The sequence below is a fragment of the Arvicanthis niloticus genome, chromosome 17, assembly GCF_011762505.2.
Source record: "Arvicanthis niloticus isolate mArvNil1 chromosome 17, mArvNil1.pat.X, whole genome shotgun sequence".
NCBI lineage: Eukaryota > Metazoa > Chordata > Mammalia > Rodentia > Muridae > Arvicanthis > Arvicanthis niloticus.
This window is the reverse complement of record NC_047674.1, coordinates 56,397,277-56,412,775: the sequence shown is the minus strand read 5'-3', so window position 1 is coordinate 56,412,775 and position 15,499 is coordinate 56,397,277. Positions and strand designations below refer to the sequence as shown.

Sequence of the window (15,499 nt, the reverse complement as noted above, 5' to 3'; positions counted from 1 at the left end):
CACATGCCACTTGCAGGTGTCCTTCTTCTAGGGCTTCTTTGTTCCCCTTTTCCATGTGTCCTGCACCCCAGTTCCTACCTTGACAACATATTTTGGCCCAGTTGCCTTCTCTGTTCATAGGATTATTGTATGGCCCTTTGATGACTATCTGTATTTCACTAAACATTGAGTGTAGCTCTGTTCTAATCTCTTAGGGTGGGGGTGCAGCAAAGAGATGGCTCAGCTGTTAAGAGCACTGGCTGCTCTTCCAGAGGACCTGGATTCAATTTTTCAGCACCCACATGGCAGCTCACTACTGTCTATAACTCCAGTTCCGGGAGTTCTGACACTTTCACATGAATACACACATGGGCAAACATGCCAGTGCACGTAAAAATAATAATAAAATAAATAATCTCTCAGAGGAACATAGCTGGGGGGGGTCCACACCTCCCTAGCTACATAGTAATGTCTCATCCTGGGTTTGTGGGAGAGGGTAGAATTTTAGGGGCACATAGAAATCGTTTAAGTTATTGTACATCTCTCCAGAGGCTATTCAATATTTTGAATAACTTTTTTAAAAATAGGAACTCATTATTTAGCCCAATTATTCTGGAACTCAAGATCCTCCTGCCTTAGTCTCCAGGGTGCTGGAGTTATAGCTGCACATCACCAAGCTGGGCTTCTAAAAGCTTTTAAGGACATTTTCCACCCAGCTTCTATGTCCTTCTGGAAAGATTCTTTTGTGTCCCTTCTTTAGCCCAAGGCAAGGCTGAATAGCAGTGGCCCCCATTAGGTCTCCTTGAAGGTGTGTCAACAGCCTTTATCTTTCTGTGGCGTCCTAGTTCTGACTCTAAGAACAAACCTAGAGCCTTACATCAGTGTGCTGGCTAGTTTTATGCCAATTTGACAGAGGCTATAGTCATCCAAGATGCAGGAACTTTCAGAGAATATCTTCTTAAGATCAAGCTGTGGCAAAACTGTAGTGTTGTGTGTAGCTTCTGCTACTCTGCTCCAGGAATGGACAGCACTACCAGCCCCCACCCAGAGACTATTGAATCGACAGATAAAAAACACAGCTAAACATAATTGTTTAATTTCAACTTGCCTTATTGGCTCAACCGTTGGGTAGCAGATTATTGGCTACTTCTGCGTGCCCTTCCCAGTACTCCCAGCTCAGCATCCTAAATCCGCACTCAATTTCAGTTGCCCAGCCACCTTCAGTCCCAGCTCAACACTCCCAACCTCCCACCTGTAGAAGCGGCCTGTGGCTGCTCCACCCGAGATCTAACATGGCTTGTTGACCTTTCTCCCTCCAAAGCATGGCAAACTCTCTCTTCTTCTCTCTCCTGCATCTGCCTGCTTGCCTGTGAGGACCCAGAAGTCCTGCCTAGTCTTTCCACCCATCAATTGGCCCATAGCATAGATCAAGAACCAATGGGGAACAGGACCTTAGCATCAGAACTGCCCCTACGCTGTAGGGCATTTTATTAATTAGTAATTGATGGGGAAGTCCCAACCAATTATGGTTGGTGCCATCTCTGGGTAAGCGGTCCTGCAATCTATATGAAAACAGACTGAGCAAGCAATAAGGAGCAAGCCAGTACACAGCACCCCTCCATGGCCTCTGCATCATTCCTGTCTCCAGGTTCCTGTCCCACTTGAGTTCCTGTCCTGACTTCCTTTGATGGTGAACTGTACTGTAAAAGTATAAGCCAAATAAACTCCTTCCTCCTCAACTTGCTTTTGGTCATAGTGTTTCATCATAGCAATAGTAACCCTAACTAGGACCCATGAGTGATAATTTTGTTAAAGAGCCATGGTTGGTTTGGTGGTTTGAACAAAAATGGTCCCCATAGGTTTATAGAGAGTGGCACTAGTAGGAGGGGTGACCTTGTTGGGGAAAGTGTGTCACTGGGGGTGGGCTTTAAGAAGCTCAAGCTAGGCCCAGAGTGCTCTCTCTCTCTCTCTCTCTCTCTCTCTCTCTCTCTCCTGCTGCCAGTGGATTCAGAACTCTCAGCTCCTTCTCCAGCACCATGTCTTCCTCCCTGATGCCATGCTCTCTGCTATGATGACAATGGACTAAACCTCTGAAACATAAACCAGCCCCAGTTAAACGCTTTCCTTTACAAGTGCTGCCATGGCCATGGTGTCTCAAGACAGAAATTGGTACTGTAGGGTATTGCTGCGATAGGCCTTACCATGTTTTTGTCTGGAGGAGTATGGAACAGTTTGGGACTTTGGACTAGAAAAAGTGATTAGATACTTCAAGTGGGGTTTAAGGGTCCATCCTAGTAGGAGCATGGAGGACAGTGCTGAGGGTGATTTGAAATGTGTGGGGCTGGGCACAAGAGATTTCAGAAAAGAAGAATATTAGTAAGTGGACTACAGATTGTTCTTGTGATATTTTGTTGAAGACTATGGCTTTTGCCCTTGTCCAAAAATCCTGCCTGAGGCTAAATTGAAGAGTTTTGGCTTAACGGCATTGGCAAGGGAGATTTCAAAGCAGTACAGTATTGACTGTGTTGTGTTGTTATTGCTAGTCTTGTGCAGATTTACAATGAAAAAGAGAAAGCTGAGCAAGGAAAAAGTATAAAATGAACAGATTGAGGACAAAAGGGACACAGGAAGTGTAATACACCTAAGTCCTGTATAGTGAGAACTTTGGCTTCTTTGAAAAACACCAAAACATTCTAAGAATATGGCTTTGTTGTAATCCCAGGTGTGGGATATGAGGCTGCTTCAGACGGTTCACAGCAGCTGACTATGATTTGCCTCGTGCTCTAGCAAGGGTGTGGATTTGCCAGCTGCAGACAGTTTCTGCAATTGTGTGACATCTGGAATTCTGGGGACTTTTCAGAGGGTATATAAATGCTATATAGAGGCCCTGAGAGGTGGGTGGGTTGGTGGTTGATGTTGGTCAACATTTGTTAAGTAGTCATGCACAAAGGAAAAAAAAAACAACAAGAAGAAATTAGATATCCTGCTAGCAAACATCAAACTTGCCCCAAGAAACTTGATGCCCCTAGTTGGCAGGACATAGTCAAACAGTAATGTTGCTCTCTTTCTCTGCTATCCTTTTTTCTCTTCTATGTAGGTGTTGAGGGGTTGAGAGAGTAGAACAGAAGGGGTATGGAAGGGTGGAAGAACCCACAAAGTAGTAAATGTGGGCTAACAGATTAATAAACAGATTAAAGAAAACCTGATGCTAAATAGAACAAGGGGAGTGGTGTCCTCAGGACAAGACCCGACCCAGAGAAATTCCAAACTGTAAATAGAAATTAAAGAAAAGTTTAAGGCCAGCCATTTGGCTCATACCTTTAATTCCAGCATTTAAGGGGCAGACTTAGACAGATCTCTGAATTCAAGGCCAGCCTGGTCTACAGAATGAATTCTAGGACAGTTAAGCTTAGACAGTGAAGGAAACCTTTGAAAATAGAAAGCTAGTTGTGATGGTTTGTATATGCTTGGCTCAGGGAGTGGCACTATTAGAAGGTGTGACCCTGTTGGAGTAGGTGTATCATTGTGAGTGTGGGCTATAAAATCACCATCCTATCTGCCTTGAAGCCAGGATTCTGCTAGCAGCCTTCAGATGAAGAAGTAGAACTCTCAGCTCATCCTGAACCATGTCTGCCTGGACACTGCCATACTCCTGTCTTGGTGATAATGGACTGAACCTCTGAACCTGTAAGCCAGCCCCATTTTGATAAGAATTGCCTTGGTCATGGTATCTGTTCAGAGCAGTAAAACCCTAACTAAGACACTGGTGAAAAATGTATTTGAACGAAGGGATCATATCGCAGCCCCAGCAAGCAGCAGAACTTGGCTCCAGCCATGTGGTTCTGGCTTTAGAGTCAAAGATACAAGATAGGGGTTATGGAATCTCTCCCCACGACTAAGAAAGGCCACTAAGACCAGGTATATGTCAGGGAAGGGGGTGTCCCTGTACGGAGGCTTAAAGAAGCCATTGCATGAAACTGTAGAGGTAAAGCCTGGAGCCTCGGAGACCCCCAAGATATTGGAGATGCCAGAGACGTGGGATACCTGTCAAGGAAAGCTGCTAACAGGGAATGGAACCAGCCCAAGAGAAAGATTGTGCTGTCAACAAAGCTGAATGGAGTTGGAGATCTGAAGAACACTTCAACACCAGACATCAGATGCAGAGTTTGGAGTTTACCCAGCTGGTTTTCTGTCTTACTTTGGTCCAGTATCTCCTTGTTATGATTCCTTTCCTCCTTTGGAATAATATAAATTCTGTGCCATTGTATATTGGAAGTATGTGATCTGCTTTTTTAAAAAAAAATCTTGATTTTACAGTGGCTATAGTTAAGAGATGAGTCTCTGAAGAGACTTTGAACTTTTAAACATTGAGACTGTTATAGAGTATGGAGACTTTTGAAGTTGGACTAAATGCATGATATGGCTACAAGTTTATGGGGACCAGGAGGGTAATATAGTTTGAATAAAAATGGCCCCCACAGGCTCATAGGGAGTGGAACTATTGGGAGGTATGGCCTCGATGAAATAGGTGTTGGAAAAAGTATATCACTGGGAGTGGGTTTTGAGGTTTTTTGAAATGGAAGCCAGCTGCAGTTAAATGCTTTCTGTGATGGCTATTCCCAGTTTTCAACTTGACTATATCTAGAGTGAACTATAATCCAGAAATGGAGGGCACGCCTGTGATCCAGATCTTGAGGCTGGAAGACAGAGGCTTTTGTTCCAGATCTTGAAGCATAGTGGCCACAGAAAGTTTAGCCCCAGGCAAGGTGGTACACACCTTTAATCGAAGGAGACAGAGGCAAGCAGATCTCTGAGTTCAAGGCCAGCCTGGGACAGAGCAAGTTCCAAATCCAGGGGTGGTAGTGCACACCTTTAATCTGGGCCACACCTTCTGCTGGAGGCCTACATAAGGATATTGGAAGAAGGAAGGTGCTCTCTTCTGCTTGCACTTCCTTGCCAGCACATCTGTTGGAACCTACTTCTTCCAGACTCCAGCTTACACAGAAGACCAGCTGAGACACCCAGCCTCGTGGGACTGAGAAACTACTAGATTCTTAGACTTCTCATTCACAGCTGCCCATTGTTGGGATGGTTGGACTTCAGACTGTAAATCATTCCAATAAATTCCCTTAATACATAGAGACAGTCTATAAGTTCTGTGACTCTAGAGAACTATGACTAAAAAACTTTATAAGAGTTGCCTGTGGTCATGATGTTGTCTCTTCACAGCAAGAGAACACTAATTAAGACAGCTAGTATACAGCACAGAGCAAAGAGCTGTAACCCTTTCCCTGTATGTTCTCCAAGAACTCACAGTTGGAATGCAGACAATTCCAGGCTGTGATGGCTTGCCTTGTGATTTTCCAGGGTCACAGGGGTACAGACATGTTCTATGTCCAGTAGAAACTACTCAGTGGGACCAAAGATATAGAAGCTTAGAGACAGTTTAGCTGGGAAGTACAGCCAGAGCGTGGTAGAGCTGGGACTCTGCTCAGATTGATCACTAGGCTCTACAGGCATTCATAGGACCTAGCCTATGGTAAGCTATCCTGGACTCAGAGTTTACCACTGTCTCTAAATGAGCATGATGAGAACATCATGGAAGGAAGGGGGATGTTTGTCCATAATTATGGTGTCTCATTTGCAAGTCCTCTGGTATTGATCTCTTTGCTATGCCTCACCATCCTCATCCCTGTCTACCCAGCTCCATCTCATCCCAGCTTCCCTGCCTTCTTCTCACCCAGTGTCCCAAGCTCCTCATTCATTCATATTTTCACCTACTGACTAGCAGACAAGAGCAAGGGACCTGGAGCAAGACAGACTGGGTTCTGCTTGGAACTCTGCAGCTCAGTAGCTGTGTGTGTTCGTGTTTGTGCCTTGCCCACCAATTCCAGCAAGGCTGGGATTTCTACAGACAATTGCTGACTATGGTGGTTTGACTTGTGATTTTCCAATATCCTCTGCATCTATTAGGAACTGTATTAAGAATTCTGAACTTTGGTCCGTGACAGGGTAGTGGCATGCACAAGGCTCCCAGGATGCTGGGCAAAGCTCCAGGCAGCCCTACAGTCACACAGGAAGCAGTGAGGATACAACAGTGCACTGTGTGGCCAGCATTCTCTCCTCTCCCCTTTTCACATGTGTGTGGTAGGGTGTGCCCATACACACGCATGTGCCTGTGTGTGCATGCATGTAGAGGCCCGAGATTAATGTCATAAATCACACTCTATCACTCTCCAACCTTATTCATTGAAGATGGGTATCTCAGTCAAACCTAGAGCTCACCAGCATGGCTAGTCTTGATATCCGGCTTGCTCTGAGGATCGGGTCTCTGGAAGCACAAGGAGATACCATGCCATCTAGCATTTACACGGGTGTTGGGGACCCAAATGCTAGTCCTCAGGCTTACGCAGCAAATGCTTAAGCACTGAGCCTCCTCTCCCGAGATCACCACTTTGAAACATGTGTCAGGAGATGCTCAGGACATCCTGCCCGAGCAGAGCAGCTTCCTAGGCTCCCATAGCTTAGTGGCGTGAGTATGAGGTGCTTTCTTCTGAGGTGCTTCAATCAAAAGGATGGCCCTTTCTAGCTGTACCCTGTCACTGTTACAGGACCAGAGTCCTAAGATTTCATTCCCCCCTCCCTTGAATCTCTTGTTCCAGTATGAGCAAATCTTTTCCAGTCAGTTCCAGAAGAAATTCCTTAGACATCCTTCTACCTCTCTTTTCTCTCTGATGCCTTTTTTCCACTGAGCTCTCCCAAGGCTAAAGGGAACAGAGCTGCCACGTGGTTACATAGCTGGGAAAACCAGCTGTGATGGTTTGAATATGACTGGCTCAGGAAGCAGCACTATTAGTAGGTGTGACCTTGTTGGAGTAGGTGTGGCCTTGTTGGAGGAAGTGTGTCACTATGGGGGTGGGCTTTGAGACTCTCCTCCTAGGTGCCTGGAAGACAGTCTCCCTGCTGGCTTTGGATCAAGATGTAGAACTCTCTGCTCCTCCAGCACAATGTCTGTCTGCATGCTGCCGTACTCCCCACCATGATGGTAATGGACTCGAACCTCTGAAACTCTAAGCCAGCCCCGATTAAATGTTGTCCTTTATAACAACTGCCTTGATCATGGTGTGTCTTCACAGCAAAGTAAACCCTAACTTAGACACCAGCTTTGGTAAGACTAGTGTCTGAGAATTTCTCTCACTCCCAGGGCTTGAAAATGCTAAGTCCCTTCTGAGAAGGAATGTGGTGTCTGTCTCCACTCCTGTTTTTTCTCCTTTTGCTTTGTGGTCTTATCTCCTACTGTGCATCTGTCCTGAGTTCATCAGTAACTGCCCCACTCCTCAGCAGCCCTCATCCCCACCCAGCAGCCCATCAAATGCTCTGCTAATCACAGGTCACTTGCTCACAAGGTACAGAGCAGAAGAGCTTCCTAGACTCAAGCCAATGAATCTGTATTCTCGGGCATCATGACGGGCAGGAAGAACTTCCGAGCAAGTCTCCCCCGATCTCACTGTTCTGTAGTACTCTAACCAGGGGAGAAGCTACTTCCCCACCGGCATTGAAGCCTCCAGATCAGAGTCGTTCTGGTTCATAAACCACGTGACTAGTGAATCAGGCTTTGTCTTGCCCACTCATACCATTAGGAGTTCACATACTGGGACCAGGAGAGAAGGGTCTGTCGATAAAGTCCATGCTGTGTAAATCTGAGGACTTGACTTCAGTTTCCAAACATCCAGATAAAAAGCTGGGCGCCACAGCAAATGCCAGCAATCCAAGCTCTGAGGAGGTGGAGAAAGGAGGGTCCTTGGGCTTCTCTGGTCAACCAGCCCAGCTTAATTAGCCCTGATCAGTGAAAGACCTTGTTTCAAAAAGTAAGGAAAGTAACACTGACCTCTGGATGCACACACACACGCACACACACATACGCACACTCGTACACATACATGCACATTCATACACACACACATGCACTCACGCATGCGCACTTACGTGCATGCACACACGTGCGCGTGCGCACACACATGCACACATCATGCAGGAAGAGCTTGCACATCCTCCAGGTTTATTTAACCCAATATGTGATGACAGCAGACCCAGCACCAGGAAGCAGCAGAATTCTTCCCCCAAACACTTCAATTATATCTGAGCACTTCCTGTGTCCACCAAACCAAGATACTCGATCAGAGCCCAGCGTCACCACACTGACCTACTCTGGGCATAAAAGGCAGAGCTAGTTAGATGGACTGCAGAGAATCCCCCAGGGGTGACCCCAAGAGTACAAATTAAGGTGTATTATTTACTGGGTGGGGTTTGACTGTTTGGTAGATCTTGAACTGGCCCACAGGAGGCTATTTCACCTTTGTCCCCTCCCGGGAAGACAACTGTGGCATATGTCACAGGCTTGGAGGACATCAGAACCTTAGGAGGCAGAAGGGGCTGTGGGGGTGGGGCTGGGGGTTTCCTTGATGGCGGATCAAGAGAAGAGCCCATGTAAATAGAGTCAAAGGAAGGCGGTGAGTCGAGCCTCACATGCGGTATGTCCGTAGATAGTCCAGAGTCACTGCTATGCTGGGCTGCTGAGGAAAGGTCCTGGAATACAAAACAGGCAACTCACACAAAGTCACTCTGCCTGAGTTCCCTTTAATGGGAAGCCTGAGTCCACAATGGACCGGCTGTAACAATCCCAATTACCAAAGGGACAAGAGGCCATTGCTTTGACCAGGAATGGTGGCGGGCACACATACACAAATGCACGCATATTTAATCCCCGTATCAAAAGAGTTCAAGTCCAGCCTGGTCTACATAGTGAGTTCCAGGCTGGCCAATGGAACTTAGTGAGATGCTGTCTGAAACACGAAACAACAAGATCTGGGAGTGATGGTGCACGCCTTTAAACGCAGCACTCAGGGGGCAGAGGCAGGTGACTCTCCATGAATTAGAGGCCAGCCTGGCCTACATAGTAAGTTGTAGACCACCGAAGTATAAAGAGACCCTGTCTCATTTAAAAAATAAAGTGGAGTGGGGTGCTTTGAAGACATCTTAAGCCCCAAGGCACTCCCTAGAATACCCCAAGGTACTTCCCCAGGAAGGTGAGGGTCTTTTTTCCACCTATTCAGTAGTGTAATGGGTAGGGGAATCTGCAAAGGTTTCTTACCATGCCTGAAACTCCAGTGCTCAGGGATGGGCCACAGACACCAAACCTGTTCCCTGGCAACAGAGGACAATAGTACAACAGTCTGTCTAGTTGCTTGCAGAGTAACTCCAGGGCTCTCAAAATCTTTGCAAGTGCATAACCACTTTCGCCACTCCAGTCTCTAACCCTCTACCCCTCCAGCCCACAAGCCTGCTCTGCCTCCCCGCCCATTCTCTGCTTCTCCAGCTGCCTCAACGCTAACACTTTTCCCCTGGAACTCTTCCCTTCCCTCCACCCTTTCTCTCCAATCCTCACTCTTCATCAGCTCCCTCGGGCCTGCCCTAGCCAAGTCCCCTTTCCTGCTCTCCCCATCAGCCGCTGGAATTCCAGCAAGCTTGTTCAGGTGGGAAACACACGTTTGACTCCTGACCTCGCCGCTGGAGTAGGTGGGCAGCTACCTACCTTTCTTTCTGGCCATCACAGCAAACAGTACCACAGCCACCACCAGCAGGCCCAGCAGGAGCACAACACCCCAGATCAGGGGGATACTGAGAGACACAAAGGGATAGGCTGGTTTAGCCCTGGGCCTGAGGGAAGCTGCCACCCAAGAGCCCTGGAGTAGTGGGAATAACTGCCGCCTCCTTTGAGACCCATAACTGAGAGGAGATGGAATGGAAGGAGGAGGGCCGGCCCAGATGTGAGAGAGGAGACACATTTTTATAGTGTCTTTGTTGGAGATCTACCAGAGTGAAGGGACAATTACTGAAATGGATAGATGTCGGTCTATCTGCTGACTGGGAAGGCCACCAGCAGTGGGATAAGTAAGAAGTGTGCCCCATTTGATTTTTGAGATGATTTTTTAAAAATTACTTGTGTGTATGTCTGTGAGGGTGTATATGCTCATGTATGCAAGTGGATTCAGAGGCCTGAAGAGAGCCCCAGGTCTTCTGGAGCTGGAGTCACAGGCTGCTTTCAACTGCTGGGGATGAACTCTGTCCACAGCAAAAGCAGCAAGCGTTCCTAACTGCTGAGCCATCTCTGTAGCCCTCCATCTGACACACCGTGGGTCAAAATCAGTTGTATGTTTACTGCCCAGCTCCCCTGGTCTCCCATACTACTGCTTGCAGCACCTGTTCTCACGCCGTCTGAACTCGGGAGGACCAGCGCTTGCGGAAAGGTCCAAGGAAGGGTCCTCTAACAGACTTCCGGTTCCGGTTCTATAGGTTTCTTTCTCTTCCTCCGTTTCCTCCCCCTCTCCTGGGCCAGGAACTGAGCCAGAAGGAAACATTAGTGAGTGCATAGCCTTTGTGGAGCAGCTTTCCATAGCCTGAAGGACCGGGGAAATGAAATTAAGGAAAGAGAGATACAACCCTCCTTCCCCTCTCTGCTCCAAGGAAGGCAGACTGGGAAGATACCGTTCTTCATTCTGTGAGTTAGGAAATAGCTTCCTCTCTTGGTATCTCTGTCTGGTTGTAAGCATAGCCATTTCCCCTCTGTCACCAGCTCCCACCCATGGCCCCCTGCAACTCTTCGTCTCTGCCAACCCCTCCCCACACACTGGTCTCTCCCCAGCTCAACCACACTATGTCCAACCATCACTGTATGATCTTGTATCTCCTTCTCATCCCAGAATAGATTCTCTTGTTGTCATCCTCAATGTCAACCTTGTTCTTGGCTCTCACAGATCGCCAGTGAGGGCCTCCTCCTATGGACCTGCAGCCCCGTGACCTCATCTCCAAGCTGATAGGATCTCAGCCTGAGCTGACCCAGCACTAATGGGAGGCGAGACCCATTGACCTTTCTGATAACCCAGCTGGTACCTGGATTCCCACGGGATAGCTCTTCTGCCAGTCCTACAATGTCTTAACTTTGGCTGCAGGATTTAGTGGTGTGTGCCTGGGGTTAGGTTTTGAGGCTTCAAAAGTCTCTCTCTCTCTCTCTCTCTCTCTCTCTCTCTCTCTCTCTCTCTCTGCCTTGTGCTTGTGGATCAGGATGTAAGCTCTCAGCTACTGCTCCAGTGCCATGCCTTCTTGCTTGCTACCATGCTCCCCACCATGATAGTCCTGGACTCTGTCTAGAACTGTAAGCCCCCAGTAAAACTCTTCCCACCCCCCTCCCCCCCCGCAAGCTGATGTCTCATCACACCAATAGAAAATTAACGAAGCCACCCTCTGAGACTAAATGCTTGCTTGAGTTACAGGCTGTTCCCTCCCTAGGCACCATGCTGTACCCCCTGCCTGAGCATCCTCGTTGTGCAGCACCTGCCCACTGCAATGAGAGGAGCTCCAGGTACTTGCTCCGTCATCCTCTTACCTCCTCCCCACTCCCAGCCAGACTGGTGTTATTGCAATCTGTCTCTTGAGGAGTTAGAACCTGGAGTTGCACTAGGCATAACACAGCATACCTTTAATCCCAGCATTCGGGAGGTGGAGGATCTTATCAACTTTGAGGCCATTGTGGTGTATGTGAGTTTCTGGTTAGCCAGGGTTACATAGACTGTGTCTTTAAAAGTGAAAAGGGGGCTGGGGAGATGGCTCAGTGGATAAAGAGCCTGCCACTAAAGCATGAAGAGCTGGGTCGCTAGCACTGTGTACAAGCCAGACGTAAAGCGCATGCCTGTAACTCCAGCACTGAGACAGGGTATGGGTGGAGACAGGAGAATCCCTGTAACTTACTGGTCAGCCAGCCTAGCAGAGCTCCAGGTTCCATGAGAGAGCCTGTCTCCAAAAACAAAGTGGAGAGCAGGACACCCAACATCGACCTTTTTCCTCCACATGCACACATACACATATTTATAGTAACCTGTATTTAGACCACAGAGGCAACAGAGGCACAAGATATATATATGTGTGTGTGTGTGTGTGTGTGTTTGTGTGTGTGTATACACATACATATATACACATATATATGTTATATATATACATATATATTATATATATTATATATAGAGATATATAATTATATTATATATATATATTATATATCTATATCTATATCTATATCTATATCTATATCTATCTATCTATATATATATATATATATAGAGAGAGAGAGAGAGAGAGAGAGAGAGAAAGTAAAACAAGGCAAAAACTTCAGGATGTGTGTCTAGGATGTGGGATCCTAAGAGGACTCACTCATGTTAGCCAGCATCCGCTTACTGCGTAGAATGATGGCCACAGGCCAGCAAGATGATTCAGCAAGTGAAGAGACTCACTGCCAAGCCTGACAGCCTGAGTTTGAACTCCAAAGCCCAAAAGGTGAAGGAGAGAATCAGCTCTCACCAATTGTCTTCTTACCTCTACATATGTATGCACTGTGGCATGTGTGCGCGTGCGCGCACCCACACCCACACACACAATGAAAGGCACAAAAATTAATGGCTGTTAATGTGCTTGAAGTTCACGTAAAGTAAAACAAAGACAGTATCGGCCTGGAAGAGTTGGAGGAAGACACGGCCTTGCAGATGCCGTGACAGAAAGCTACTGTCGGGGAGAGAGGAAGAGATGGCCACTGCTCAGCAGCTTATCTCCAGCTTCCCAAACGGTTCCGTTGCCACACAGTCCAGCAGAGCTGTCAAAATGATATCTCACCCCAATGCCTTCCTAGTGAGCCCCACACCCCCAAGGCCCCAAAGGGTCCCCATCACAGATCACCCGTCTGACTACAGGGGAGGGCAGCTTAGGGCAACTCACCTAGTGGAAGCACTAGCAGGGAGACAGTATGCAAGGTCTGGGGTCCGGCGGCTCCCTCCACCACACAACCATACTCTCCCGTGTCCTCCTCCTGCAGGGTTATCATTTCCACCTGCAGGAGCCCCCCACCCATGTCAGTGAGGAACATGCGCCCATTTCCTGGAGCTCTTCGGTCCACCGCTGAGGTCACTAGCGGGCGACAGCCTTCCTGCAAGAACCGACACCACACCTTGCGAGCCCTCACATCCTGGAGCCTGTAATGGCACTGCACTAGAATGGATGACCCTACTGGTGCCTGTAGCACCTCAGGATGACTGTCAGCTGAGCCTTGGCCTGTGGAAAGAAGAGATGTGGGAGTAAGGGTTGGATAGAACCAGGCATGGTTCCTAGCCCACTCTCCGACATAGACACTCGGGGATCCAGAGGGGTAGCTGTGGCATCTGTGATACTTACAGCTGGTGAAGGAGGCGTGGCTACATCTGCATCTTACCTGCTAGTCCCAGCAGCAGCAGCAGCAACAGGTAGCATCCCATGGCTGGGCAGTCAGTAGGTTCTGAGGGTGGCCTCCTCTCTAAAACTGCAGGCTCTTGGGGGCAGGAAACATCTGTCCATACAGTCACGTGGGCTCTCCAGCAACCATAGAGGCTAACAGTTACACTGGTAGGAATCTCCAAGGTTGCGGGCAGGAAGCTTTTCCAAGGATTTCTTGGCTCAAGATTCAGAGGCCCTGAGAGACCGGTAGGCAAGTAAGGGAGAGGTTGGAAGAAGGGGGTCTGATACCCCACCAAAGGGAATGAAGAGAAGACCCAGCATCTTGAGGGCAGGAGAGTAAGAGATAATCTTCAGTCTCCTACACACAGATGCGAAGAAAGAGCTATGAAGGAGGAAATTAAGAGCCATCCATGTGGCCCAAGGTCATCTGATTCTCAAGTCTTTATGGGTGATTCTCCCATCCTGGCTCTACTCATATGCTTACCACCCTAGCTCCCAGGGGACCCCCACTCGCTCACCACAACCTCTTCCCTAGAAACCCACTGGACCTGTCTTTGCCTGTGTCCTACCTAGATGCTCTAGGCCCTTTCTTTCAAATCCACCCACCTCAATTCCAGGAAGCATGATTTTCTTCAGAGGGGACACACCATAGTCTCCTCTTGCCTTTCTGTCCCCACCCATTACTTGGCAGCACAGATCTTTCCTTTCTTGCATGTTCTTCCTGTTTTTCATGACATTTCTTTCACGTTGTTCATCTCTTAATCCATCAAGCTTCTGGGATCTGCATATTCTTCTTCCATTTCTTTTATTATCTTCATTTTCCTTTTGGAGATGGTGTCTCATGTAGCCCAGACTAGCCTCAAAGTTGTTATGTAGCTAAGGGTGATCTTGAACTTCTGGTCTGATGACTCTGCTTCCTGAGTGCAGGAATTTCAGACTTATTCTCCAGCAGGGTTTCTGTGCTGCAGGGGATGGGACTTAGGGCTGCATGCATGTGAGCGAACCCTCTACCAAAGGAGATATAGCCCCAGTCCCTTTCTTGTTTATTCTTTCGTTTTTAAAAGAGATTTATTTACTTTTATTTTATGCATGTAATTGTTTTGTCTTTAGGAGATCAGGAGAAGGTGCTTTATTCCCTGGAACTGGAGTTGCAGACAGTTGTAAACTGCCATGTAGGTTCTGGGACCTGAACCTGGTTCTTCTGCAAGAGCAGCAAATGCTCTTAACCATTGTGCCACCTCTCTTACTTAATTTTTCTTGACAATTTTAATTTAGAAGTTCTATTTCCTTATTTTTCAAGTGTTATTATTTTTTTCTGTATGCAGACTACTTTGATGCCAGGAATACTGTGTTGCCCGTGAATATTTCCACCTTCCTACATGGTCCTGACAGTATGTGCAAAGCCCTTATGCTTCTGCATGGCTGAGCATCGGATGGCCCTCAGGAGCAGGAGACTGGGAAACATCCAGAGACTTGTATCCTTTACTTTCTTTCCTAAGAACATTTATACTGCAGAATAATGGTGGATATCTGGTTCTTTCTCTGTCTCTGCCACTCTCTAAAGAGGAAGGATCATCAGTGAGCCAGTGTATTACTGACAAAATCACCCCGAGAAAGGAAAGGTTTACTGGGCTTCTCTGTCTTAGGGGATGTTGACCCGTTATGACAGCGAAGGCATGGCAACAGAAGCATGGGCATCTGGCCACACCACGGAAGCAGACAGGAAGCAAAGGCTGATTAAAAGCAGGCCTGTCTGCTGTGACTCCTACAGACTCCATACCATCTTCTCCACCAGCACCACCACCTATGTGTTCAAGTACAGGAGCCTGTGAGGGCCATTTCAAAACCCTAGAGCTCACTTGTTTCTTGAACTGCATTTTTGGGGTTCTTGGGATTCAGATTCACTGCCTACAGACAAAACATCTGGCTTCCAAATTGCCCTGGGGGAGGAAGTTGGGCTCTTGGGAACCAGACAGAGCACACGATAAAACAGTCTGTCAGAACTAGAGCTACGTCTAGGGAAGAACACATTGCCCTGGTGTGGAAGATGAGGTCCAGAGAACAGCAGCAAGACCTTCTTTTCTCCCTCCCTCAGTCTCTCCCTTCCTCTCTCCCTCTGTCCCTCCTTTCCAATGCCTATAACTGTTCTGGTAAGAATGAAGATATTCTAAAGAGACCCTCATGCCCCTTCTTTCAACTAGCAGAC

The 15,499-nt window shown here is 47.6% G+C and overlaps 1 protein-coding gene across 1 annotated transcript; it reads right to left on the bottom strand.

Annotated features, from left to right (window-relative positions):
- Nucleotides 1-8,017: 8,017 nt before the first annotated feature.
- Treml1 (triggering receptor expressed on myeloid cells like 1) lies at nucleotides 8,018-14,125 on the bottom strand. Its single transcript, XM_034521791.2, has 7 exons — nucleotides 13,900-14,125; nucleotides 13,292-13,528; nucleotides 12,802-13,134; nucleotides 10,240-10,378; nucleotides 9,572-9,657; nucleotides 9,131-9,183; nucleotides 8,018-8,565 (listed from the first exon to the last, which is right to left on the bottom strand). Exons 2-7 carry the CDS (start codon nucleotides 13,332-13,334, stop codon nucleotides 8,269-8,271), a joined length of 951 nt encoding a protein of 316 aa, XP_034377682.1. The 5' UTR covers nucleotides 13,335-13,528; nucleotides 13,900-14,125; the 3' UTR covers nucleotides 8,018-8,268.
- Nucleotides 14,126-15,499: the final 1,374 nt, after the last annotated feature.

What these genes read in the sequence shown, in the direction of transcription:
- Treml1 (XM_034521791.2), bottom strand. Translation starts at nt 13,334, where the DNA reads ATGGGATGCTACCTGTTGCTGCTGCTGCTGCTGGGACTAGCAG. An exon ending in TTCAGACGGCGTGAGAACAG is followed by an intron (nt 9,658 to 10,239) that starts GTGCTGCAAGCA and finishes TGTGTCTCTCAG; the next exon opens with TATCCCCCTGATCTGGGGTG. An exon ending in GCACTGGAGTTTCAGGCATG is followed by an intron (nt 8,566 to 9,130) that starts GTAAGAAACCTT and finishes TTTGTATTCCAG; the next exon opens with GACCTTTCCTCAGCAGCCCA.